At 40.8% G+C, this 26,146-nt stretch overlaps 3 protein-coding genes across 4 annotated transcripts; 1 reads left to right on the forward strand and 2 right to left on the reverse strand.

Annotated features, from left to right (window-relative positions):
* Window positions 1-1,117: 1,117 nt before the first annotated feature.
* Window positions 1,118-5,935, reverse strand: tubd1 (tubulin, delta 1). Its single transcript, XM_020094930.2, has 8 exons — window positions 5,560-5,935; window positions 4,435-4,582; window positions 3,494-3,710; window positions 3,172-3,403; window positions 2,421-2,585; window positions 2,181-2,303; window positions 1,761-1,944; window positions 1,118-1,535 (listed from the first exon to the last, which is right to left on the reverse strand). The coding sequence occupies exons 1-8, from the start codon at window positions 5,708-5,710 to the stop codon at window positions 1,430-1,432; spliced, it is 1,326 nt and encodes a 441-aa protein (XP_019950489.1). The 5' UTR covers window positions 5,711-5,935; the 3' UTR covers window positions 1,118-1,429.
* Window positions 5,936-7,393: 1,458 nt separating this feature from the next.
* rps6kb1b (ribosomal protein S6 kinase b, polypeptide 1b) lies at window positions 7,394-15,790 on the forward strand. The gene is made up of 15 exons (XM_069534149.1): window positions 7,394-7,587; window positions 8,874-8,917; window positions 9,003-9,123; window positions 9,307-9,375; window positions 11,300-11,447; window positions 11,530-11,587; window positions 11,745-11,845; window positions 12,394-12,484; window positions 12,613-12,703; window positions 12,801-12,908; window positions 13,016-13,078; window positions 13,225-13,302; window positions 13,661-13,768; window positions 13,958-14,070; window positions 14,779-15,790. Exons 1-15 carry the CDS (start codon window positions 7,519-7,521, stop codon window positions 15,032-15,034), a joined length of 1,518 nt encoding a protein of 505 aa, XP_069390250.1. The 5' UTR covers window positions 7,394-7,518; the 3' UTR covers window positions 15,035-15,790.
* Window positions 15,791-16,196: 406 nt separating this feature from the next.
* On the reverse strand, window positions 16,197-22,635 carry slc33a1 (solute carrier family 33 member 1). 2 transcript variants are annotated; one of them, XM_069534148.1, is made up of 9 exons: window positions 22,507-22,635; window positions 21,520-21,974; window positions 21,171-21,324; window positions 20,218-20,413; window positions 19,899-20,101; window positions 19,436-19,620; window positions 19,210-19,327; window positions 18,775-18,990; window positions 16,197-18,632 (listed from the first exon to the last, which is right to left on the reverse strand). In XM_069534148.1, the coding sequence occupies exons 2-9, from the start codon at window positions 21,930-21,932 to the stop codon at window positions 18,465-18,467; spliced, it is 1,653 nt and encodes a 550-aa protein (XP_069390249.1). In that variant the 5' UTR covers window positions 21,933-21,974; window positions 22,507-22,635; the 3' UTR covers window positions 16,197-18,464. The 2 variants fall into 2 exon arrangements, with proteins under 2 accessions (XP_069390249.1, XP_019963956.2); XM_020108397.2 differs by having other exon boundaries at window positions 22,374-22,608.
* Window positions 22,636-26,146: the final 3,511 nt, after the last annotated feature.

A 26,146-nucleotide genomic window follows, 5' to 3' on the forward strand; every position in this document is an offset into this window, starting at 1 on the left:
ACTACAATAGTTTGAGTTGATCTCCACACAAGGTCGTTAGTCGCTGTTCTGGAGCTTTTGATCACACCACATGACCTTCCTCTGCAGAGGTCACGTAATATAGATGATGAAAGCTTTTCTGATCCAGAGCTGTAAGGTAACTAAGTACATATACTCAAGCAAGTGATACTTAACTACAACTACGAGGTACTTGCTCTAAACTTGAGGTTATCCAGTTAATGCAACTTCATGGCTGAAACATGTTTTACCTCACATCTCCATTTGTATTTTCAGTAGAAATTTCACAAATGTACTTTGCTCTGGTTTGGAATTTACTCAATCGCTCCTATACTTTTGATTGACACAGAATATGAAATCAACCTTTTATATAATTATACATAAAAGGCCCAACACTCCCTCACAGGCATTACACCTCAGATGTAAGGTCCGATATAGTTTCAATCTCAATGCACAGCAAATGAACATGTTGCATCAGGGCTGGACGATGTGTACATTTTCATATCATTTTCATAAATGTGGCATTTATTGTGATAATCATCCATATCTTGATATTATTATTTCTTTTCAGTTTAAATACTTTTTTGCTTCTCGGTGAAGGTTGTGGATTTGAACTCTTTAATACTGAATTTATGTGCAGAGAATAACAAACACAGCAAAACATTTTACAAATCTGAGGTCTATCGTTTATGTTGTACCTCCTGACTGTGCCTGGCTTCATATAGATATGAGACATATGAGTTGTTAACTATCGACATGTACGTAAGATTAAAAAAATGTCTGCGCTTCATGAATTTAAACTGAAATGTGCTGTTTGCCATCATTTATTTATTTGATAAATATTTTGCTAAGATTATCCAAGCACTTAAATACAAGCAGAACTTTAAACAGTATTTTTCAATGTGCTATTGGTAATTTATTTGGCTTGAGGGTTTAATTATGAAAGATTTATTCTTGAGCTTAGGGACAGTAGAAGACAATACCATGCAATTACAAAGTATTAAAATCTGTAATGATATAAATCATGAACAGTATTTTCCCTTGAAGAGACAGTGAATGAACCTTTGGTAACGGTGCTCAGTAACTGCTGCCACTGCAGGTGTCAGACACAGTGAAGAAATCAGTTTAAATAAACTGTTTTATTTACACACACAGACACACACACACACACACACATAAGTCATTGCCATGAAAACATCCTGTATCAGCAATGAAGCACCATCTACACGCATCATAGCGAGTCACACAGAGCCATTTGATTTTCGTGGGAAAACCCTTGAGTCAGGGAGAGAAACAGATTAAGAACTGAATACCTGGACATCACATACATGTAAGTTAACATCTAACAGCCTATTGATTAACAGAAATCCAAGCAGAATCCTGTCTCCATTCAGTCCAAATAAAAGGTGCTGCTTGTTGGTTTGTCTCTTTGCTAGCACAGTTGACTGTAGCTGGAGATGACCTGCTCCAGAGATGTAAAACTGTCGAGAAAATCCTCCTCTGAGATCCCAAATTTAACGTACTGATGGATATAGGCTCTGTTAAAAAAGGGAAACAATAATGAGATATACCGGATACCAGCTCAATCTTTCATCTTTAACCCAAAGGTATTTACGTTAAAGAGAAATTGTGACACTCACATATACATGTATGCACCCTCTATATAAATATTCCCTTCAATAAGTTACATATTTAAAGAGCATTAATTTGACAGTGACACTGTTTTTGAACATTGATATCTCTGAGTAGAGATACTGACTCACCTGGAGGCGAACATATTCCAGGCTTTTCTCACCATGTGATCCAGAGGTCTGAGCAGAGCCTGACTGTTACTGACTAGTGTTGCAGATTTCTCATATTTGTTAAAAGGCACCGGTGATTTCCACAAGTTGAAAGCTTCTCCTGATGACAGCCAGGGGGTGTAAAGACCAGGGTCCTCAAAGCCTCCTGCAGGTTGATACATACTAATTCACATCAATTCTGAAGAGTATTAAAAAGTGTTGGATACTATCGTTAACCATTTTCTGTGTTATATGCATCACACCAGCCTGAACTCACATTTTTCACAAATATCACATATATCTCCATGGATTTTTCTATTGAGATCAATGAGGAATGTAATTATTGTTTCACTTCATCCACTTTCCACAATAAAATCATTTCATTTGAATCGGCTCTCTGACCAGTCTCTGCACTGTAGACGTCTTTCCCCCTCAGTATGAGCAGGTTGGCCAGAGACATGTTCGCCCCTGTGAGACTCCTGCTCCGCTCAGAGGCTGCAGGTGGACGCGCCTGCCAGTCGATACCTGACACAGGGCAAATGAGAAAGATTCTCAAAAGGGGGGATGACAGCTGAGGATGAATTCAGTCACATTCTAAGCCATAACTTTAAAATCATACGTTCATCTAGTGTCAAAACTTGCCTTCCTCCATCTTGCTGTTGGAGATGAGCATCTGTCGCAGGTGTTTGAGCAGCCCCGGCCAGCTGAACGTGCTGTAGGCCATGGAGGCACTGGGCATCTGAGGGATGGTGGACACACTGAGCAGCTTGTACTCCGGGTGGCAGACCAGGGCGCTCACCAACTCACCTGAGACAGAAACAGTGAAGAATGATGGAACGTGAGGATTAAGACAAACAGGCAGAGGCATTTGAAGCCAAGAGGGTGAGGACACTGGAGTTAGGGTGTCTCTTGTGCGACAAGCTGATATTTAGATTTTTATTTATCTGAAATTAATAAATAGATCTTCTTGGGAAGCTTGAAAGGCGCTATATGACTTTAAGTTATCATTATTACGAGAGGATTTATTTCTCACTTCTTTACATTCACGCAAAACAAAACACTATCCCATTGTTTTGTTCATATTTTTAATATTGTGAAATATTTGCCAAACTAGACAATTTACAAAGTACATTTGCTGGAGCTTTATAATGAAAACAGAGTTGAGCTCTACAAAGTTTTCTGTTTTTCTAATGATTTCACTCATGAGTTTTCTGATTCAGTTGAGTCATCTTGTGTTTTACTCTGTGAGGAAACTTGGGAAAGGTTTGTGTAGTTAACACCCCGGTCCTAATCCACAGGAAATCCAGGCCCTGCGGGTAATCTTTTGTGTGTGTGTGTGTGTGTGTGTGTGTGTGTGTGTGTCTGTGTTTGTTGTGTGTTGTGAAACCCTCACCCACAGGATTTCTGCTGTAGCGTCCGTGGGAGTCAGCGGTGAGTGCTGGCTGCAGCACGCTGCCCAGCTGGTGAGCGATGACCTTGTTGACGTCACTGAAGGAGATGTGTTTGATGTTGAGCAGCTGACTGCAGATCCGGTGCACTGTGTCGTTCTCGTGCACCAGGATGGCGTCGGACAGTTGGTAGAGATGAGCCAGCGTCAGCACTGAGTTATAGTTCTGGACAATCACCTGAAAGGACAGGGAACTAAATATCTTGAAAGCACATTACTCATTGTATGGCTGTGGATCACTGCTCGCTCTTGACAGCAGCCTCCATACCTCTCCAGTCCCGTACGGCCAGGTGAGGTGATTGAGGATGAAGGATTTTGGGTAGATGTCTCGGAGACCCTGAGTGACGTAGGTACCAACCCCAGACCCCGTTCCCCCCGCCACGCTCATCATGGCCATGAGGCCAGCCAGTCTGTCACAGCGCTCCACCTCTCGCCTCACCAGCTCCTCCACCACCTCTTTGTGACGAGGACCGTGGACACAATACCTGAGTGACAGGAGGAGCAGGTTCTCAGCTTCATGGTCTCCCTACTTCAGTTCATTTCCAAACATAGGATCGTGTTTCCTGTGTGATCGTTCTCTCTACAAAAACTATTTGCTTCATGATTTATAAGCGTCTCTCTAGCTTTATTATTAGTGGAGATATCTTAATATCTCCAGCTATGCGTTGTTGAGCTTTTTTTCCACACAGAAAATGTATAAGTTATTTTAGGTTTTCAAGCAAAACATTTTGCTGTTTTAAGCTTTTCAGAATGTATTTGTGAATTTGTTAAGTGTATTTCATTCATCGAACAAAGAAAAAATTTCAATGCAAACACAAAATCACAAATCTTGAGAGAAAAGGAGCAGAAAGAAGAATAAAAAATATTTTAAAAAGTTAAAATTAATTATAAACCATTCAAAGATGGTGTATATATATATATACCTTTCTTTTCTGGATGTTGGTAGGCAAAGTTTTATTATGAGCTTTAAACATAATTTGCAGAATGATATGATTTGATGTCTGGCTTCTGACAGAATATAATGGCCTCTTTTACATAAGGCTTATTAGATCAAATTAAAAACAGTGAGTGTTGTTTAAGCTGAGACTGATTTGACATGATGATTATGATGATTATGATGATTTGCATAAATATCACCATATTCTGTCCAATTCTGAGCTTTTATTCAACAGTTGATTGCTTTTTCACATATTTGATAAAATCTCTTACCCATTGGCCCAGTTATTTCCAGAGCCCTGCTTCTGGCTGAAGTGTGAAGTGTCTCCATACCTCCACCTGCCAGAATGTGCAGCATGGTTCATACAGTGGTTTATCACTTTAGGCTCCATGTCTATCAACACCGCCCTGGCCACAAGATCTGGTGAACAAACAGAGACTAAGTTGTGACACACTAGAATGTAAAAAATGTTGTGTTGTGAGTTTTGATTGTTCAGTAGATTAAGTGACAAGAAAATACAGAGAAATGCACATTCATAGTTCCTGGAGCCCGTGATGATGCCAGTCCTCCATTGGCTTATTTTAATCAACGATGTTTTGGATTTACAATAAATACACGTAAATGACAAAAAATGATCAAAGTGAAGAAGCTGGAACCAAAATCTATCTGCTTGATAAATGACTTATAAATGACTTAGTTATCCAAAGTGTGTCCACTGATTATTAAAGGTCCAGTGTGTAAGATTTAGGTGAAAGGGAACTACTGGCAGAAATTTAATGTAGAATAATCCTCATGATGTTTCCACTAGTTTGTTTCATCTAAATTATATGAATTGTAGTTTTCTTTACCCCAGAAAAGACCCTTTATATATAAATACTTTATATTCAAATACTTTATATTTACTTCGAGGGGGTCCTCTCTACGGACACCGCCATGTTTTTTTACATTAGTCCAGATTGAACAAACATCATCACCTTTTGAGTTTTTATGACAACTGAAGCTACCACAGGTTCTCCGTCATGTTTGGAAGGAGAGGGTGAGGTGAGGGGTGTTCAGCTGCAACATGCAACTTCACCACTAGATGTCACTAAATTCTACACACTGTACCTTTAACTGACTTGTGTTTCATGAAAGAAGGTGAAAACAACATTAACATACTGAAACAGTCTAATGCTGCAAACTAATGATTGCAGAAGTGATAATAATAAAAACACACACATGTTCATATATAATAATCGTATATAACAGTATCATGCTTTCACCTTTAATATTTAATAAGTGTGCTTTTAGTAAACGTGAATCAATTTCCTCCACAGTGAAACATCCTCTCACTGTATTTAAACCATAGACTGTATATAAAGAGATTTAAACCCGTGGGTGTGAAGAAGTGTCTCTACCTCCGTGTGAGTTGCGGTGGAAGAATCGCTCGGTGCTGGCGGGGCAGTATGTCTTCCCCTGTCCGTCCCGAGCGTCCCTGCACACGGTGTCAAACAGCTCATGAGCCACCTGGTTCCCGCACTGACCCAACTGCACCGTCACCAGCGACATGTCAGCCGGGCTGCGTCTTCACACGGGGACGGATCTTCTTCTTCTTCACCCAGCCTGTGGGTCCGTCTCTACATGTCCTCCATGACAGGTCTCAGGTCTGCACCTTGTTGTGTTTGGAGAAGGTCTCGTGTTGCCGCCACAACAAGACACACCGGAATTTCCGTCCCAAACTGTCAAAACTTTCAAAATAAAACACCAATTGCTCCGTCCTGAAGGGTTGTGAAGTTTTCAACAAATAGGTCTGATAAATAAAAATTTTCCAGTAAGAAGCCAGATTTTTCTTTTCTTCATAGAGACATTTGAGGCCTATTTTAAACGAAGACTTACATATAACCTACGTACAACAGTAAGGTGTATATTTAATGAATTTACAATAAGTACCTTTCATTTATTTCATTTTTTAAATGATTCACTTAGTTATGTATTTTCATTTACTTTTCTTTCCTCCCTTGTGGTTGTCTGTATTTTTGTCTGATTGACTGGATCTTGAACTATGTCGTTTTATTGTCAAAGGCTTTAACATGTGCAATTAGTATTTACAGTACACTGTACTTTAATGAGATCGTCCATATTGGAATAAATAAATAAACACTGTAATTTAGTTGTAAGCAGATGTAATGGCTTTTTCTTGTTATTATTACTATATCTCTGTCTCCTAAAACATATTCTATATTATTGTAACTTTTATTCTAAATATAAGTGTTTGATCATATGTACTATGAATATCAATAATAATTATATCCATGTCAACGTTCTGATATTAACCTGAATATACATATATTTTTAAGATTATGTATTATTCTTGAGATGTAATTATCAAACCAAAAAAATGTCATTTAGGCTTGACATTTACGCATGAACATATTTACCATATTTAAGGATGACCATAAACCTTATCATGAATCATTTTTACAGTACAAATAGAATCAAATAGAACTTGAATTAAGAGAGTAAACATATTTTTTACCCAAAATGCAAATCTAAATGTAATTCTTTTCTGCATTGTTTATTCTGTAAAATCAAAGTTCTCGTATCTGTACACATAAACGCTGATAACATCTCTGTGAAAGGTTCAGCTGACCAATGTATGAGGCATCAGTGTTTTGTGATTGTTTCTCAGAAATCGTGTTTGAACCATAAACTGTTTATAAAGAAGTTTGATAAATAAACTGTTTATAGAGCTGTTTTAACCATAAACTGTTTATAGAGCTGTTTCAACCATAAACTGTTTATAAATAGGTTTGATAAATAAACTGTTTATAGAGGTTTGATAAATAAACTGTTTATAAATAGGTTTGATAAATAAACTGTTTATAGAGGTTTGATAAATAAACTGTTTATAAATAGGTTTGATAAATAAACTGTTTATAGAGGTTTGATAAATAAACTGTTTATAAAGAGGTTTGATAAATAAAGTGTTTATAAAAAGGTTTGAACCATAAACTATTTATAAAGAGGTTTGATAAATAGGTTTGATAAATAAACTGTTGATAAATAGGTTTGATAGATAAACTATTTATAAAGAGGTTTGATAAATAAACTGTTTATAGAGGTTTGATAGATAAACTGTTCATAAAGAGGTTTGATAGATCATTTATACACAGTCTATGGTTTGAACACGAGTGTGAGTTTTTACCTGTTGTCAAAATAAAAGCCTCTCACAGCTCCCCGCCCCCTGTGCTCAGCACCGCAGTGCGCATGCGCAGCGTAGTAGCCGGTCATGGCGGCGGTGTGTGTTCGTCCATGAGGTGGGGGGACGCCTGCTATTCCTGCGGTCTGTGACGGAGCCATCCGAGCGACACGCTGCCATGGCTGGAGTGTTTGACATTGACCTGGACCAGCCGGAGGAAAATGTCTCCGACGATGAGATCGAGCAGGTACTTGAGCCGGAGCTGTTGAGACGTGACCGCGAGAGTTGTCGGAGCAGAAAGTGTGTGTGTGTGTGTGCGTGCTTGTGTGCACGGCGGCTAGCTGCTAGCTGCTGTTAGCCCGGTAGCCTGCCTGTCAGCCACCGCAGGCCTGCTCTGCAGCCGGGGCTCCCAGGCCTCTGCTACACGGGTTAGCACGGAGCGCACAGCTCGTCTGACAGCGGCGAACACAGAGCTGTCACTTGTTGTGTCTTCATCTGTTTTCCCTCTGATCTCTCGCTGGTGATCGGACACACGCCTTGTTGACACTGTCACGGTTAAAAAACCAGCCGCTGTCATGCTGGAGTTGTGCAAGCAAAGCCATACTTGGCCAAAGGTGCTGCAGTGATAAATGTGGCTCAGTGTGCAACAGTTTATTTTGGCAGGACTGTGCGCACGGAGAGCTGCAGCCCGTGTGCCTCTGAGGCTGAAACAGCAGCAGCACAAACACACACACTCCACTTGAAATGACTTTTAAACCGTGTGTACACACACCACAGCTGCATGCACGTGTCAAACTCCCGGTGTCTAATTACAGCGAATCACCTGCTGTTGAAGGAGTGCTACAGTGATCGTATCAAAGCACTTCTTGTTTGGCGACAAATTAGTGCTGGATGACGATGCGGCCAAATCAAAATAAAAACGTTCATGTCAGTCGATAATAACTTTTAAAGTTTTACGACTGATTTTTGCTCCTGAGTGAAGGTTGTGGTTTTTAAACCTCAAACACTTGATAAACAGCAAAACAATTTTACAAATCTGAGGACAATCAATCCTGTGCTAAATCACAGCATTGTGTCATTTTATATTGAACATTATCAATCTCTCCATTGTTTGGGTTCATAAAAGAATGATAAAATACTGCCCTTCACAGTTTCCTGCATTCAAGTTGATTTATTTTGGAGCTCTAGTTGTTTTCACATTTTCATTTTAAAATGATATTAAACCAAAGTAAAGCAGCAAATGATCTAATTGCAAAAGTTGGAACGAAATTTATTGATGGTATTTTTCTCTGGAATAAGTGATTGATCGATTTCTCAAAATAGTTGCTGATTAGTTTTCTGTTTAACTGATTCATTGCTGCAGTTGTTGATATAAACCTTCATGCACATTAAGTATTATAAGTGGTATACTGTCACAGTGTTTAAACAGAATAAAGAAAAAGTAATACAGAAATGTGCTTATGAAGTTAAGCTCCATACACACACACAGACACACTCACTCAATGTTGACTTATGTCGCGTTCTTCCTTCCAGGCTTCAATCAACGATATCATGGATCAGTGCAGCGGCTTCGAGTTGTAAGTATTCCATCCATCTGTGCGTCTGTCCGTGCATTATGTGGAGAAACCAAGTGTGAGCCCTGTGCATTGAACATCCCCGCAGCAACATGGACGACTGCGAGAAGATCGAGATATCGGAGGACAACGTCAACCAGGGGACGGAGAACATCAGGCCGGAGTGCTTCGAGCTGCTGCGGGTCTTGGGGAAAGGTGGTTATGGAAAGGTACTTGTGGTCCCCCGAGAAGCAGAGAGGCTTTAGAAAGTACACTGAACAAGCACACACTCCTCTATGGCCATAAACACACTTTATTGTGTATTTTGTGGTACTGAGTTATTTTTCTTACACTTTTTTTTCTGCTTTTCATTTTTTTAGAAAAACATGTAAATCTCTCTTCGTTCTGTGCAGGTTTTCCAAGTCCGAAAAGTTGTTGGTGCTGCATCGGGCAAAATATTTGCCATGAAAGTTTTAAAAAAGGTACTTCATTATTTTTTTCCCCTTGCAATGGAGATACAATATATATCTTTATATCTATATATCTCTATATACAGATATATATATATATATATATATACTCTCACTTAGTATTCTGTGAACATAATTGCATGCTTGTTAGCACAAATAAATATCATGGTGCTTCTTGTCTGCAAATATTGGCTGTCCTTGAAGCCGGTGGGTGGGGTAAGATTTCACTGTTAGTTGGTTCATTGCCATCTGCGCTGCTCTGCTGCAGCCTTGGCACTTACAGCGCTCTGCTTCAGCCCATTAGGTCCCGCTTGACATTCACACTGCTCCTGCTTGATTTTTCTGAAATGACCCCGTTGACATGTCAGAGACCTGCCAGGTTTCAGCCAGTTGTTTCAAACATTAAAACATCACAGTGGAAACACGGACAGACAGAGGCCAGGGCCCGTATTTATGAAGCATCTCTGAGAAAGACATCTGTCCTGACTTGCCCAAACTGGTTACATACATTCAGTCTTGCATTTAGGCTCTGGAGAAATGGCACTTCATCAAGTTCAACAGAGGAAAGAAAGAAGTTGTAGAAATGCAATATATATATAATATATATATTTATTTATTTATTTAATCTTTAAAAATCTGTGATCACTGCAAACAAAGTTTAAATGTTTTTGCTGTTTACACACAAACAAAAAGATTTTGACAGCTGTGGTTGCCACCGTTACACCCCACGATGTAATTATAATGTAAATATGATGTAATTTGTATGTTTATATATAATGTCTTAGTCTTTCTGTGAGTACAGTTAGCCTCTGATCTGAAATGTATTTTCCCCCCATTATTTCTACCTTAGCCTGTTTGTGCTGAGAAAAGCTTATAAATCATCGATAACACTCATATAAAGTCCTTGTCTCAGACGCTCAACCAACACAGCCCCAGATAATTAGATCAAAGGTCAAGGCTTTGTAAAGTTACAAGCTTTGCAGTAGTGGATGACAGTGAGTTATCTTTTATTATGAGACCACACACATGGTTTACAGAACAATCCAGAGCACAGTGCGTAAATCTTAATCAGCCTGAACAGGGACTGATGTCAACAAACTTCTCGTAGTTAAAATCGGAGATGGTTGTTGGCGTCAGTCGGCCTGATGGTGCTCCGTCTGTCGACAGTGTTGATGCTAACAGGCAGCCCGTCAGATCTCCAACAGAAATGGTTAACAGAAATGAACAGAAGCAGAGTGTTTGTCTCCAGCTGGAGAAGCACGAGTGCACATATCAGCCTGTTGACATCAACCAGCTCTGCTCCCAGTAGAGCAACATGCACCCATTATGCACTTAACCTCTGGTGTAACTCTCGTAACTGCAACATTCATTCTGTCTGTTCAGTTCAATGGCTTCCATGCAATCCATTCTGCTGTATATATTCTCACACTGTATGTATTCAGTTCTTTTACACTGTAAAGAGTTTTTATTCCATTTATATTTTTTACATTTCCTTGCAATTACAATTAATTTAATGCTTTAATTTACTATAACTTCCTGATGTCTATTTTTGACAAATAAAGTATTATCTTATTTTAAACTCCACTCTACCTGTAATACAACTGAATATATTTTCAGCCTTGTTTTTATTGTAATGCTTAATTGTTGCATTTATTTTAAGCGAGTGATAAGAAAGGACAGCTGCTATTAGAACACGACTAAAACATGTAGAAGTAGCACAATCTGCCTCAGAGTTCATTCTTTAATGTAGATTAGTTGCTCAGCTAAACCGCTGCTTCCCAAATGTTGCACAATAGAACATGTCCCTCTCTTAGTCGTGCAGGACGAGCAGCTTGTAAGACTGATACGCACATTTGAACATTTCACATCTGCCGTGATTAGACCATTCCCATTTTCACCACTCTTACTGTATCTTTCTTTGGGCTGGGGACACCAGGCTATGATTGTGCGTAACGCCAAGGACACAGCCCACACCAAGGCGGAGAGAAACATCCTGGAGGAGGTGAAGCATCCCTTCATTGTCGATCTTATCTACGCCTTCCAGACAGGAGGGAAGCTGTACCTCATCCTGGAGTACCTGAGTGGTCAGTATGAGCAACACGCATCCTGTGCTAACGTTCATGCTGAATTACAGAATTGAGACTTTAATGTTGTTGATTTGTGCAGGAGGAGAACTCTTCATGCAGCTGGAGAGGGAGGGCATCTTCATGGAAGACACAGCCTGGTGAACTTTGTATATTTTTGTATTGATACATAACACATTTATGTCTGTGAAACTCAACTCTAGGGTCTTTTAAACATTTGCTCCCTGCTTTGAAAAAAAAAAAATGAACCTGACCACAATCCTAATTTTTAATAACAGCAGCTAAATCTCCCTGTAGTTTTTACCTGGCAGAGATCTCCATGGCTCTCGGCCACCTGCACCAGAAGGGCATCATCTACAGAGACCTAAAGCCTGAGAACATCATGCTCAACAACCAAGGTGTGTGTGAGAGTGTGTGCATGTGAAGACATTTATTAAAACCTCACTGGCATGATTTAACTATAGTGCAGTGCCCGTTCTAAACCTATCTATCTGGTAATGGGCTGTTTGTTTGGCATGCAGTGATTCTGCTTTCAACTCTCTTTCTGAAACTGTAAAGGAGCTTTTCACACGTTTATTCAAAGTTTGTTAGAGCTCGACTCTGAACCCTGAACTGGAGGATTGTTTGTAGTCGCTGTTGTCGTGATCAAAAACGTCACTTAAATTGATGAGTCCCAGCCACCGCCACAGAACGCTGGTCAGCTGTTTATTCAAAGTTTATTAATATCGAACATATCGCGTGTCCAAGGTGATGAGATGAGCGGTTCCCCAAATATGTTTTCAACATACAGACAGAGATTTCTGGAATTATTAGATAGATAGATGGCGTCTTCATTTGTTACCTTGTTTAAGTTTATGCTTTTTAACCCCTCACATCTGGCCTCACTGTGCAGATGTATGTATCCACTGACACTATAATCAGCTGTGTCTGATCATGTTTCTTCCAGGCCACGTGAAGCTGACAGACTTCGGGCTGTGTAAAGAGTCCATTCATGACGGCACAGTCACCCACACTTTCTGTGGAACCATCGAATACATGTGAGTGGTGCTCTTTCAGCTCTCATACACTTACATACTGTCTGGTTCACTTGTTCTCATCTCCATGTTCATTGATGATCTCCACTGTTTGATGCATTAGTGAGAATTATGGACTCACATTGTTACAGGGCTCCAGAGATCTTGATGAGAAGCGGACACAACAGAGCAGTGGACTGGTGGAGTCTGGGCGCTCTGATGTACGACATGCTCACAGGAGCGGTCAGTTCAGCAGTTACAACATAATAACTACGTCACTCTCGTTTTTGCACCGTGCTATGGAATATGCGAGTAAACCTGTTGTCTCTCTTCCTTGTAGCCGCCGTTCACAGGTGAGAACAGGAAAAAGACCATCGACAAGATCCTTAAGTGCAAGCTCAGCCTCCCGCCCTACCTCACACAAGAAGCTCGAGATCTGCTGAAACGGGTACCTGCTGTTTGTTTCGCAGCTCATGATACTCCTGTTGATTAACAGAATTAAATGTGGAGTTGTCTTGGTGGCGTTCTGTTGACATGTTGCTGCTGGTTGTACAGTTGTTGAAGAGAAACGCCTCATCGCGGCTGGGAGCTGGAGCAGGAGACGCCACGGAGGTGCAGGTGAGAGCATGCGGCTCCTGTCGCTAAGCATTCAAACATACCAGGCTGCAAAGTTAACCAGGGACGAATGAAACAAATGAGTCAAAATGACAAAAATAAATGAATTTGCCTTTTCACAGACTGAAACTTTATGACACTGTTTGTAGGCTCATCCCTTCTTTCGACACATCAACTGGGAGGATTTGCTGGCTCGGAAAGTGGAGCCTCCTTTCAAACCTTTCCTGGTAAGTATCAGACCACAAAGATTCCTGAAAGAGAGGAAAGGCCCAAATTGTTATTCTAGGTCATTGCCAAGAGTCTGGTAACACTAAACATCTCTTACTGAGAACTTGCACTAACATGGGACCTAGGTTGGAAAAAAGAATAATTCCCCTTTAAGAATGTTGTCCCAGTGAGTCTTTTCTGTGAGAACAGGATAGCTTGGTTACCCCCCCCCCCCCCCAGATAAACCAACTCACCAAGTTTCAGTAATTGAACCCAGGTGTTCTCTGGTTTCAGACCGTCTCCTGTTTGTCTTGATAGCCGGCACATCTGCTCACATTACTTAACCTCCTCACCTGCGTTTGTCTCATCTCCCTGCAGCAATCGGCCGAAGATGTGAGTCAGTTTGACTCGAAGTTCACCAGTCAGACGCCTGTCGACAGCCCTGATGACTCAACCCTCAGTGAGAGTGCCAATCAAGCCTTCCTGGTAACTCCTTTTGTTTTCTTTGTTCACTTTGTTTTTTCTGGTCTTAATTTCAGAAAGCCACGTCTCTTCATCACAAAACACGATCAAAATCAATATAAGCTTGTACTGAAATGTTCCTGTACTAAAATCTCCCCATAAAATGTGACTTAGCACCAGCTGTACCTGTGTTTAACCTCTGGTCACCTTTAGGGTTTCACGTATGTCGCTCCATCGGTCCTGGATAACATTAAAGAAAGGTTCTCATTTGAGCCAAAAATCCGCTCACCTCGACGGATCATGGGCAGCCCAAGAACACCTCTCAGGTATGTCAACCCCCCGGCCGCAGCCGGTGCTTCAGAAATAAACATGTCTGTGTTGAGAAATCACATTCTGGCTGTTGACCATGATAGTTCTCAGTGGGTCTTGGTTCAGGTCCTGAGATCTGGCTTCACTTGAGCCGCTTTTCATGAACTCTGGAAAATTGTGTCTATGCAGTTCGCCTTCCACATATGTAGAAAGCAGCATTTTCATTCTTTTTTGGTAGAAACATCATCAACACACTCGCTCGCTTTGAATTCTTTGTACATTTTCCTGCTCTATTCTTACATTGGCTCACTCGGATATTTTCCAAACATTTTAATAGGGTACACGAAACATTGCGGAAAATGTCAACAGCAACTGACTCAGACACTCACAAATTTCAGAAGTTCTCTGCATGTCTGATATGTTTCAAAAGATGTATTTAGCTTAGTATTTTATGAGAAGTATGATATTTTAAGTTTCTTCCACAATTAAAATAGCTGGGTTGTGTTCCTCTGATTGTACTCTGCCTTTTTATATTATTGTAAAAGTTGTCATGACCATAATCTCAATGACCTCTGGGTTTCTTCATCACGTATTTATTTACAGCAGACTTATATACATTTCTGGTCACGAAGGCTGAATCTGACCAAGAAAAAGCCAAAAAAAGCATCAAAACAAATCCTACATGTTTCTAAAACCTTGTAATGCACGTCCCCGTTTCCTTTCAGTCCAGTCAAATATGCAGGGGGGGACTGCTGGCCCCGGAGCCCGCTCCTCACTGGCGGAGGACCAAGCATCCTCCAGTCTCCTCAGGACCAGGCCATGGAACTGTCCACCCCAGAGCAGATGGATGTCACAACCAGCTCCGAGGCCTCGGCTCCTCTCCCCATCCGTAAACCTGCAGGGGTCAACCTGGGTCAGATGAAGCAGCAAGCGTACCCTGTCGCGGCCAAGCGGCCCGAACATCTACGTATGAACCTATGACCCACCACGCCCCTTTAGGAGAGTTTATTTCCTGACTCTTTTTTTTTTTTTTTTCTTTATTGATATTTTTTAAGAAACAAAGCAAAAAGAGATGGATGGTAGAGACAATGAAAATCAAAGAGTTGCACATCCGCACACTACATATACTGTTACAAGCTGGAGTTTGTGGGTCTGGGACTCGGGCGTGCTGCAGTCGAGAGCTACCAACAACATCACCATCTCACCACTTCTCCCCCGACACCTCAGGCGTGTCCTGAAACCCCCCCCCTACCATTACAAAGTAGACTTCCAAGACTTGAAATATATTGAGGAGCTCCAGCCTTTGTGTGATCGAGAACTCAAAGGTGATAACGTTTCACGCAGTATGCAAGTGATTAAAGCTAAAATGCAGCCAGTCTACTGTAGAAGATGACGTCCAAAGTTCTCTGTGCTTTTTAAATGAGTTCCAGTGAGGAAACTGCTTCCATGGGGAGATTGTGACAGTATTTCTTCTTAGACTTAAATGCTTCCTGGCTCTGAATCAGGTTTGTGATTGAAAAAGATAAATCATCATTGTGAGCAGTGGAGAAGCAGAGGTTCTGGTACTGATTAACATAGGTCCACATCTTATGTTTTATAAAATGGATGCATTAACTGCTATGGTGAATCAGAGAACCCAAATTAAAGAAGAAAAAAAACATGCTGACTTTTCACATTCTTTGAGCGTTAACGTTGAGGATGAATTATGAAATGACTTATGTGGGATCCATACGTCGATTATCTCACCAGACATAATTCAGCATGATGCAATGTTGGCGTGACTCACTTACCCATCACCACAGTCAAATGTTAAAACTGATCTCTGTGCTGCTCCGTGTGACACACGCACCAAACCTCCCCCTGCTCCCTCTCCATCTGGCTGCTGGAGTGAGTTCATATTGGGAGTCTGTGGCACCAGTTGATCTGGTCACTGTCTGCAGTTGTGGGGGTTTAATTCTCCAAAAGGTTGGAGGCAACATTTATAAAGCCTCTTGCATCAGCATTTACTTGTTTAGGAGGGATATTTTAGAATTCCTGAAAAGCAAGGAAAATTATAATAAAATGTTTAAAAAAATACCAAGTGTATTGTCTTTTGTGTAAGCAGGTACTCATGTACTGTATATTCAAAACAATGAGACCTCACAAGTGTGCATGTTGTTTTTAATTATATGTAAGATTTGTTTCAAATGTCAATATTGCATCATGTGAATGTTAAAGACCCTTACATTCATTGTAACAGCAGATTTAACTTCAGTCTCCCTGTTTACTGTTACGATTGTCGATTTTCTGTGGCTGAAATAACAGCAATTCAAAAGCCAATCTTTAAATGTCGAAAAACACACAAACACTATCTACTGTCAAAAAGAATCAAAACAAACATATTGCCCTGTCATTGCAGAAGGGCTCTGAGGATGAGCTGTTGTCATATTACAGTGATGATCTGACACAATGAGCATTTAAGGCCCAATAAACATTTTGTATTTTATTTTAATTCAAAAGTGACCTTTTACTGACTGTTCACAAAGTAAATGTAAGAAATCAGGAATTAGGCAAAACGAGTAAAAAATTTACCCTCACTTTGCTCACATCAATTCAACGCTGGCTTTAGAGAAAATACTTTAACAATCAGATCTATGTACAATTGTATGAAAAAAATCTAAGCAGAACGTTTGCTTATCAAGTTTCTCATGAGGCTGCTGGTCTGGGATCTGGATTGTTTTGTGAGCTGGAAATTCATTGTACTTAATATTTTTTTATCAGGCCCCAACAATTGATAAAACCCCAAATTCCTGAAAATCATGACCAACTAGAAGGGCAATCAGAGAGAACAAAGCACTTCCGAGGCAAGCGACCCATCTCGCCATGACAAAAAATAAATAAATAATTAAAATAGGTTCTGTCTTGGATGATGACCCACCCCTCCACAGAATTTCATGGAAATTAGTTCAGTAGTTTATGAATAATCCTGCTTACAAACAAACTGTGATGAAAACATATCCAGGCCCTGTTGATATCACCAGCATGTAAATGCAGCACTGTCCAATATAAAAGATCTTCAACTAAGCAGATTCAAGGAAAATTTGGAAAATAAAAGATATAAAAATCATTTAATATTTCACATCTCAGGTCATTTAACCATCTGTCATACTGGTTATATATTATGCATAAATCACTGTGCAAATTAAACTATTCATAAGGAATGTGTGCTCACACACAGGAGTATGTAAAAAAACAAACAATGAAAGTGGGGTTGGTTTGCGTAATCTAAAAATACAACAGTATATGACCTTAACCACACTTCAAATAACTGTAATAATATTCCAACAATGAATAACTGTAATAATCCCTGCCTTGATTTTCAACCACAGGTCATCCAGCTTGTCGCTGCTGGATGGTCTTGAAAGTGAAGAGACTTTGAAAAGCTACACAAGGCACAAAGAACTTCAGAGGAGAAAACAATAACATTTAAAAAGTCAATTTTTTAAAAATCTGATCTGAATTAAACACAACTAAAGTGATTCTTCTTCACTCTGGGTTTAATTTGCGTGGATTACCAGACAGGTCGAGTTTGACGGAGCAATGACAGATCAGATAGTTTGAGACAAGAACAAAATAAATATCTCAAAAACGTTTACATACAAGTCTTATTCTATGTAGTTTAGTAGTATGTATTATAGTACTCCTAATACTATGGCCTAAATACCAACATGAGGCTGCAGATCAGAGACTATTAGAGTCACTGACGTTGACTGTGAGCGTAAGGTCCCAGCAGGAATCTCCCCACATAAAAAACTGTGTGGAGACTTTATGGGAATCTTCAAAAAAGACAACACAGTGCATCGCTACGTATTCCCTTTGGTATCCTTGAATTCAGAAAATACAAATATTGACCAAGAGGATTAACACAAGTACTTTCTAAATATTCAAGAGCTCAAATTTAAATAAGAAACGTTTGCTGCTGTTTTTCTTAAGAGGTTTAAAATGTGCAAATCCAACCATCTGGTAATTCATGCAAGTTAAAACGAAATAAAGAAATAAATCTTTGACACAGCTCTGGTTTGGTTAAGCTATATTCAAGTAGCAGATTGTGGTTTGACAGAAAAAAATATTTTTAAACTTCCTACAAAAGCCTGAATGTTTCCAGGACACTGTTACAGCTACAGTTAGCATCAGTGATGACTAAAAGGGTTTTTAACCACCACGTAAACAACAACGGTGCTTGTCTTCAGATTTATGTGCTTCTAGCTGGCAGAGGTGAGAAATAGTTTTCTGTACGTAGCAGCTAAAGCAGGACCGAGCTGAATATAAGTCAGACGGACGTGGATGGAATGACAGTATTTCCAAAGTGGAGGATGCAGAGGTACGGTGCATCAAGAAGAGTCTGTGGTGTTGATGATATAGGTGAGTGACGTCACTGGTTGATTTTGCACCTCCATGCGGCGGGGCTCTGTTCCTGCAGCCGTCTTATTTTCTGCCCTAACAACAACCACCAAGCTAAACCAATCACGACACAAACCACCGACTCCACGTAGTAGCCGTCCAGTGACGTCACACAAACGCCGCCTTCCTTCACGCACAGCTGGAGATGGGAAGAGGGACAAGGAAGAAGAGACAGTTTATTCTTCTTAGATTAGGACATGCAGTCAGGTCCTGCTCAGACCTGGTGTTATCATCCGTACTGAGAGACTGTTCAGTTTCATCCTCTCCCCCTGCAGACTTACCCCTGCCTCCTCCGGGGAGCCGCAGCTCTGCCCGATGGCCCCCTGACACACCTTCGAGGTCAGTGGATCGACCATCCACAGAGCCACAGTGGACGGCCAGTTCCCTCCGAGGTTGGTGACTGTGTTCAGCAGGGTCATGTACGTCCCACCGATGAGCGGGTCGCTCACTTTGGCGTGGAAGGCCATGCAGGCTACGTACATACTGTACAACGCCACCTGGGGTAAAAACACAGGAAACTTTGTTTTAGATGAACACTGGGGTGAATGATTTATTGCTCCTGATAAACTGGAGCTGAAGTAACATCGCCGATAATAGGAAAAGTACAGGTCTCAATAAGAACATTGGTGTTATGTATGATTTGTAAAAACTATATCAAAATGAGGAATAAAGGAAGAACAAAAAAGAGGTAAAGTTTTAACAGAGGAATACTAAACCTGATGCACTGCGTAGCTGAGCAGCACGATGGTGTAGTAGTAAACAGGGAACCCTCCGTCTTGTTTTACACTGGACGTCCACCACACCAGCAGCGCATACTCAAGGCCTATAAGCAACCTGCAATTACAGCACACCGTTAGCTTTTAGTTGATTGAATGTGTGCATGTTCTAATTCGTGCGTCGATACACTGTTGTTTGCACCCCTCCGTGTGTGTGTGTGACAACCTGAAAGGAAAGGCCTTGTAGAAGATGTCCAGCGGTCGGGGCCCTGCTGTGTATTTACTGATGACGACTGGGAGAAGAATCTGCAGAGGCACCATAGGCACCGCCAACAGAGCCAGCTGCTCCTTGGGAACTCCAGCCTCCACCAGCTTAAGACCTGTCACCGCATCTGCTGCAGAGAAGCCGATCTGAGACACAGAGAGGTTTACTCACAGAGGATATTCACGTTAAGAAGCGAGTATGCAAAGCCAACGCTTTCCCAGTATTTTCAGGTAAACCAAATGTTTATCAAGAATCGGTCACATAGAGCAATCTGGCAGCCAAATGCAAATGTCACGTTTGACAAAAGCGTGGTGTGATTGTGGCCGGGGACCTTTGTTGCATGTCCCCCCCACTGCATACTGTCAAGTAAAGGCCAAACCACCCCCCACCCCCTTATTATATAATTTCAAAAACGGTCACGTACTTTAGCGGTGAGAAGCAGGGCACAAAATGTGAAGACGGTGGGCATCTTGATAATGTTGAACAGCAACTTGTAGGTTTCCAAAACTCCCTTTGTCTCCTCCTGTTGAACTCTTCTCTTTCCTTTGCCGTGCGCATTCTCCCTTTTAAAAATGGCCACCAGCGTTGTGGACACCAGGAACATCACTCCCCAAAAAAACAAGAAGTCTGCAGTGGAGCAATAGAAAGCATCAACCATTATTAAACTGATAGTGCTATTTAATTTAGTCATCTTGGAAACTGTAAGAAACATTATTGTTTGTATTTTTAGGGATAGAAAATACCTGACAAGGTAACAATGCCTGAGTCCTTTGGCTCCGCTCTGAGGTACTTGTTGCAGAAATTAGGAGACTCCAGAGCCAGAAAGAGCACGTTCCCCAGGAAGTATCCAGCCGTCTGACCTACAGAGTTGCATGTAGATGCGTAACCCACATTTTCTCTGGACAACATGGTCAGGGCCCAGCCATCCACAGCTATATCCTTGGAGACAGAAAAGGCAGAAGAATGAAGGAAAGAAACTATTTACTAGGGCTCAGCGATATGACTTCTAATCAATATCAAGATTATTTCAAACGTTTACCTCAATAACGTAAATGGTTATTTTACTTTTTTTGCAGTACGTGTCTCATAAACTCTATGGCGGAGTAGTACTTTACATCTCCTTATAACATCTGATTAGTGTTAGTGTTTATTGTTAACATGTTAAGTGAGGATATGCTGCACAGTACAAGGTATCCGTGCTGCCGAAGCAAAATGATCGTGGCAGAAACACGACAGTTCATGAATGCACACATTGGGGAAACTATTACAGATTTAACCATCATGAGCAAGATTGAAGGTTCAGTGTGTAGGATATAGCTGAAAGGGATCCATTTGCAGAAATTGAATTTGAAATAATCGTAGTGATGTTCTGATCTGAATTGTACTAATTGCTGTTTTCTTTACCAAAGAATGGAGCAGTTTATTTACATCAGGAGCGGGTCCATTCTACAGAGACCACCATGTTTTTTTACAGTAGCTCAGACTGGACAAACTAAACAGTGTTTGAGTTTTTATGAAAACTGAAAGGCTCTCCTTCATGTTTGGAAGGGGAGGGTGACCAAAATGTCACCAAATTCTACACACTGAACCTTTAAGTCAGCTAGAGGTTATAAATTATATTTTCAGTTGACTGCCGAGCCCTACTACCTGAAGTATTTATCTTTCTGCATCTGTGTCTGTGTTTATGATGGTCTACCTGTGTGGCTGCCAGGAAGGCAAGCATGAAGAACACTGCAGTGAGTATCAACACATTTGGTCCTTCCTCGCTCTGCAGCAGTGCATCGACAGTTGCAGACAGGTAGAGCATGAAGAGGCCCAGAAGGTACTGTGTGGGCACCAGCCATGACTTTCTGCAGAGACAGAGGACAGAGATGGGAGCAGATGTGGAAATGATCAGGGAAAAGATGCACTGTTTAAAACACCAGTACAAACATGTAAACAATATATCTGTGAAGATTCTCAGTCAGTCCGGTCCTGGTACCTTCTGGGGTTGTGTGTGTGTGTACATATGAAAATTTCTGGGGATAAACATTTGTCTTTCTTACCTTCTGCCAAACCTGCTGAAGTAAAGAGCATCCACCAGTGGAGCCCAGAGCAGTTTGAGACTAAACGGCCAGAAGACGAAGCTGAAAAAGGCCTGGTCTTTGTAGCTGACATTTTTGCTCTGCAAGATCAGTGGGATGCTGCCGGCCAGCCCCAGAGGAATCCCTTGGAGTACGTACAGAAACAGAAGAAGCGACACGTTGCCCAACTCGTTACGGATCCCCGGCCGGGTTGCAGGCCTCCTGTTCTCTGAATCCGACCCTCTGATAAGACCCTCCGCCTCGTCTTCTACGTCCGGCTCAGAGTCACTCATCTCTCCTTTGTTGACGTCCCCCATGTTTACATTTGAGAGGGCGGAACCTGCTAGCTTCCTCTGCCGCCCGTTCTTGTGTGCGATCACATCTGAAGGCTCCATGTTGGAGCAGTGGACATCAAACCAGCTGTGTCCTCAGCAAGTCTAAAAGATACATGAGAGAGAATTATTGAAATAACTTAACAGATTGTTAACACTCAGAGTTTCAAATATATAACTGCAAGATCATTTCGAGTAAATTGAATTGTGTATAACTATAATATCAATAATCAAAAGATATGTTTCTCCACTTATCCTGTTGACAAGATGGAGGAGATATTATAGATGAACACATGTGTCACCTGTCAGTTATTAACTATCACCTTCAAACGACCAGCACGGACGTTTTTTCACAATAATGGGCAAATATAAATAAATATGAATAAACCTAAATACACTCCATGGAAATATATCAAATTACATAACATCACATGAGGGGAACTATACGTAGCAGAACAACAGAGGGGGAAAATGAAAATGACACCAGCAGAGAATGAATCATACCTGGATGTGATGGCAGCATGTCACAGGAACAAACACGACAACAAAGAAGCAGCTCAGCTGGAAGCGACACGTAATCTACGATGATTCACAGTCACAGCAGTTTAACACGGATAACAACCGGGGAGGGTTCTACCGTGACTCTCGAGCATCTGTCTGGCGGCGACACGGCAGGAGTAAGGAAGTGCTGCCTGTCCGACCCTCAAATGTGTCCGGCACCTACAGCTGACGTGTCAAAACACGAGGGAGATGTGTTCCGCTTGACCCTTCTCTCTCTCTCTCTCTCTCTCTCTGTGTGTGTGTGTGTGTGTGTGTGTGTGTGTGTGTGTGTGTGTGTGTGTGTGTGTGTGTGTGTGTGTGTGTGTGACAACTTGAGGCCCAGGTCAGGTGAGCTCAGTTGGAATCATTTCTCACTGTTAATGTAACACCAGGGTATTCAGTGTGTTTCCTGTCTGAATGGATCATTGTGTTTAATCCCGAACAGCTCCCACTGCTCTGCTTTACTTTTAACACTGCACCATCAAAGTGTCAACACTGGTTACAACAGTTCCCTGATGATGACTTCACACAATATCACCACAGCATTACCATAACTCTATAATACACACTGGCAGAAGGTGGAAGTTACAAAAGGAATAAATATATTGCATGCTCTGCAAATGTTATGATCTTATTTAATGTTTAATAGCGTCTAATGTTGAAAGGAACGGAATACTTCTTAGCTTCAGGGGGAAATAAACAAATAAAACATGAATATTATGACTATTATTATATTATACAATGAATATTATATTCAATTTCATAGATCCCCAAATACTGCACAGATACAGGACCTTTAATACGCAGCTCATGTTCCCTATTAAACACACAATTTGAACACACAAGAAACTACAACTCCAAATTCAGTTTGTTTGTAGTTCCTCTACTATCATGATAAACCGATGAATTAGTGCCACCTGGTGGACAGTGAAGAGCTGCAGGGTTTGCCACAGTGATATTATGGAGGCAGTGAGGTTCCTCTCTGATCACAATGAACACACTTTTGAGCAGAGGTGCTACTGCACATAGTAAATATCACATATCACTGAGAGGGGACGCTGCTGAGGACGTCAAATACCGATCTATCGCTCCATCATGATACGACACGTCACACAGCCACTCCAGCGCAGCGACACATCAGACTTACTGATCACTTAGCATTAAGGACAATAAACTATTAAAGTGTTTAGTTTGTCCAGATTGGGCTTTTGTTAAAAACATGGTGGCCTCCAAAATATTTATATTTAAAGGTCCAGTGTGTAAGATATAGGTGAAAGGGATCTATTGGCAGAAATTTAATGTAGAATAATCCTCATGATGTTTTCACTTTGTCATTTCATCTAAATTGTATGAATTGTAGTTTTCTTTACACTAGAAAAGGCCCTTTATATTTAAATACTTTACATTTACATTGAGGGGACCCTCTCTATGGAGGCCGCCATGTTTTTTACATTAGTCCAGACTGAACAAACTAAACACCTTTTGAGTTTTTATGACAACCGAAGCTACCACAGGTTCTCTGTCATGTTTGGAAAGGGAGGGTGAGGTGAGGGGCAGTCAGTTGCAACATAATACCGGTACTTCATCACTCGATATCACTAAATTCTACACACTGAACCTTTAAAGTCCTCCCCTGATCATGGATCACGACAGTTGGACCTTTATTTTACCCCTCTACTGAATAAGGTGCAGGACAGCAGCCTGAGATACTCGTCTGTTTCACACCTCCACAGACGCTTCAGTCTGCAGGGATGGAGACCTCCTGACAGAAGCTGCTGGACTCACAGGGACTCTCTCTCCTCGTGTCCCCAGCAGAGGGAGCTTCATACTAGCATCTGCTCCTCACATGATGAGGCCTCAGAGATCAGACAAACCTCATTCAGATGGAGGTTGGAGACATATCCAGACTGGATATTTCTACTCTCTAATATCTGCAATGACTTCCACAACAAAACTTAGGCTGATATCCTTCAACCCAACACAAATAAACTGTTATTTTTTAATTTAATCCCATGAAACTCAAACAGTTTGTCTTCTGTAGTGAGTGTTGGTCCATACATTAAATCTAAAGGCTGCTGGTGCATTAAAGTAACTCAGATAAAAAGTACCAGTCTACCTTAACATGGTACTTACACTACTTGGTGTACTTATTTCACCCTTGTAAACTGCCAGCCTGCAGGAACAACAAATAATACCACAAGAGCATTTTAAAGTTCACTTTACTCCATAGTTGATTAACACAGCCCGTATCTCCAGATGAAATATCAAAAGGATAATTATATCAGTTCCACAAAACACCCACCTCAGTCAAAGCAGTGTGTTTAAGAAACACTGGATCCTTTCATCGGTGAATTAGTCACAGGACAATTAAAACAGACAAAGAGCATTTATGAGTCTTCTTGTTTTTATATTTATATTTATTTATTTATATCATAAATACTTGTACAATGTTGTTGTCCAAACAAAAAAGTTGCAGTTGTCTTAAAAATAGTTTTAGAGTCCAGTGGTTTAACTTCCTAATTGTGATCAGCAGGTTGAAATGTTATTGAGAAACATTTTTCTATATGGCCCGGTCGTTGTTTGCATCTGTCAATATATGAGTAAATGTAAAAGCATGATTTTTCTATACCCATGGTGATGACTGATGTTTGAGTGCATAAATTTGAAATATTTACTTTATGTGCTTCTGGTCCCTGTTTGAGATCAGTGAGGTACTAAAGGTGTTGATTTCTGAAATCTCAGGATTCCAATTGAGGTATACAAAATAATCCCAAAAAATAAAACGTTGAAATCAAGAGGAAAGTAATCTTGCCCAAAAAAAACTCTGCTGCAGCCTCCTTGGTCACTACCTCTTTTATTAAGGGTCATGACGCACCCATTACACCACATTTTAGTGAGAGGTAATGAATGACTGCATGCTCTGCCTTGTGGTTGCTATGAGTGCATGTGAAGCTGCTTATCCTCACAGATGGCATGTGACAACACATGAGCATTTTCGGTTGGATCGGCATGTGACGAGAGGAGCACAGTGAGGCAGAGGATCTTTGAGAGTGTCCCAACATGGAACACAAATAAAACACCTTCCATTCGACCTCATATCAGGATGCTGCTGGTTCAGAGTTCATATTTTTAACTCATTTTGGAGGTTGTGTTAATAATCCTGCATAGAGAGCAGTTGCCTCAGGATAGTTTGGGTCAATATATTGTGCAAGAAGGTTCTGGGCTTGAACTCTTCTTAGGCCAGGGCCGATCTGTGTAGAGTAAACACGCTCTTTCACGACTTCCTCCTAAAATGCAGTGATAGGTAGTTAGGTAAACTGGGGACTCAAACTTGTCCATGGGAATGATTCTGAGTGTAAATGTTTGTAAGTCCACCCTGTATAGACTTTTGACCATTCTTTACTTACTGATCTATTTTGCAGTGTATAGATTATGTGTCTATCATCATTCCTTATTACCCAAGTTAACCTCTCCATACGTCTGGTTTTCCAACTATAATGTCATTCATCCACATACACAGCATACGGCTGGACGAAATGGAGATTCTCACAGCCCAATCTGCAAAAAAGAAACAGTGCAGTCCCCTTTTCACCTAATAATGTTGATTTAAGGACAAGAGCTGAGTTGTTGCTTTACAATTGTTTAAAAATCTGTCTATAATTATAATACTTTCTGCACTAGAATACTGACTGATTACATGGGCACCAGGGATAATTATGAAGCCTAAGAGACCCATT

The sequence above is a fragment of the Paralichthys olivaceus genome, chromosome 11, assembly GCF_024713975.1.
Source record: "Paralichthys olivaceus isolate ysfri-2021 chromosome 11, ASM2471397v2, whole genome shotgun sequence".
Classification (NCBI taxonomy): Eukaryota; Metazoa; Chordata; class Actinopteri; order Pleuronectiformes; family Paralichthyidae; genus Paralichthys; species Paralichthys olivaceus.

What these genes read in the sequence shown, in the direction of transcription:
- tubd1 (XM_020094930.2), bottom strand. Translation starts at nt 5,710, where the DNA reads ATGTCGCTGGTGACGGTGCAGTTGGGTCAGTGCGGGAACCAGGTGGCT. An exon ending in GGAAATAACTGGGCCAATGG is followed by an intron (nt 3,711 to 4,434) that starts GTAAGAGATTTT and finishes CCTGTCACTCAG; the next exon opens with GTATTGTGTCCACGGTCCTC. An exon ending in TGGAATATGTTCGCCTCCAG is followed by an intron (nt 1,536 to 1,760) that starts GTGAGTCAGTAT and finishes CTTTTTTAACAG; the next exon opens with AGCCTATATCCATCAGTACG.
- slc33a1 (XM_069534148.1), bottom strand. Translation starts at nt 21,932, where the DNA reads ATGGAGCCTTCAGATGTGATCGCACACAAGAACGGGCGGCAGAGGAAG. An exon ending in CCTTCCTGGCAGCCACACAG is followed by an intron (nt 20,414 to 21,170) that starts GTAGACCATCAT and finishes TCTGTCTCCAAG; the next exon opens with GATATAGCTGTGGATGGCTG. An exon ending in GCTCCCCGGAGGAGGCAGGG is followed by an intron (nt 18,633 to 18,774) that starts GTAAGTCTGCAG and finishes TCCCATCTCCAG; the next exon opens with CTGTGCGTGAAGGAAGGCGG.
- rps6kb1b (XM_069534149.1), top strand. Translation starts at nt 7,519, where the DNA reads ATGGCTGGAGTGTTTGACATTGACCTGGACCAGCCGGAGGAAAATGTC. An exon ending in TGTGGAACCATCGAATACAT is followed by an intron (nt 12,485 to 12,612) that starts GTGAGTGGTGCT and finishes ACATTGTTACAG; the next exon opens with GGCTCCAGAGATCTTGATGA. An exon ending in CTCCTTTCAAACCTTTCCTG is followed by an intron (nt 13,303 to 13,660) that starts GTAAGTATCAGA and finishes ATCTCCCTGCAG; the next exon opens with CAATCGGCCGAAGATGTGAG.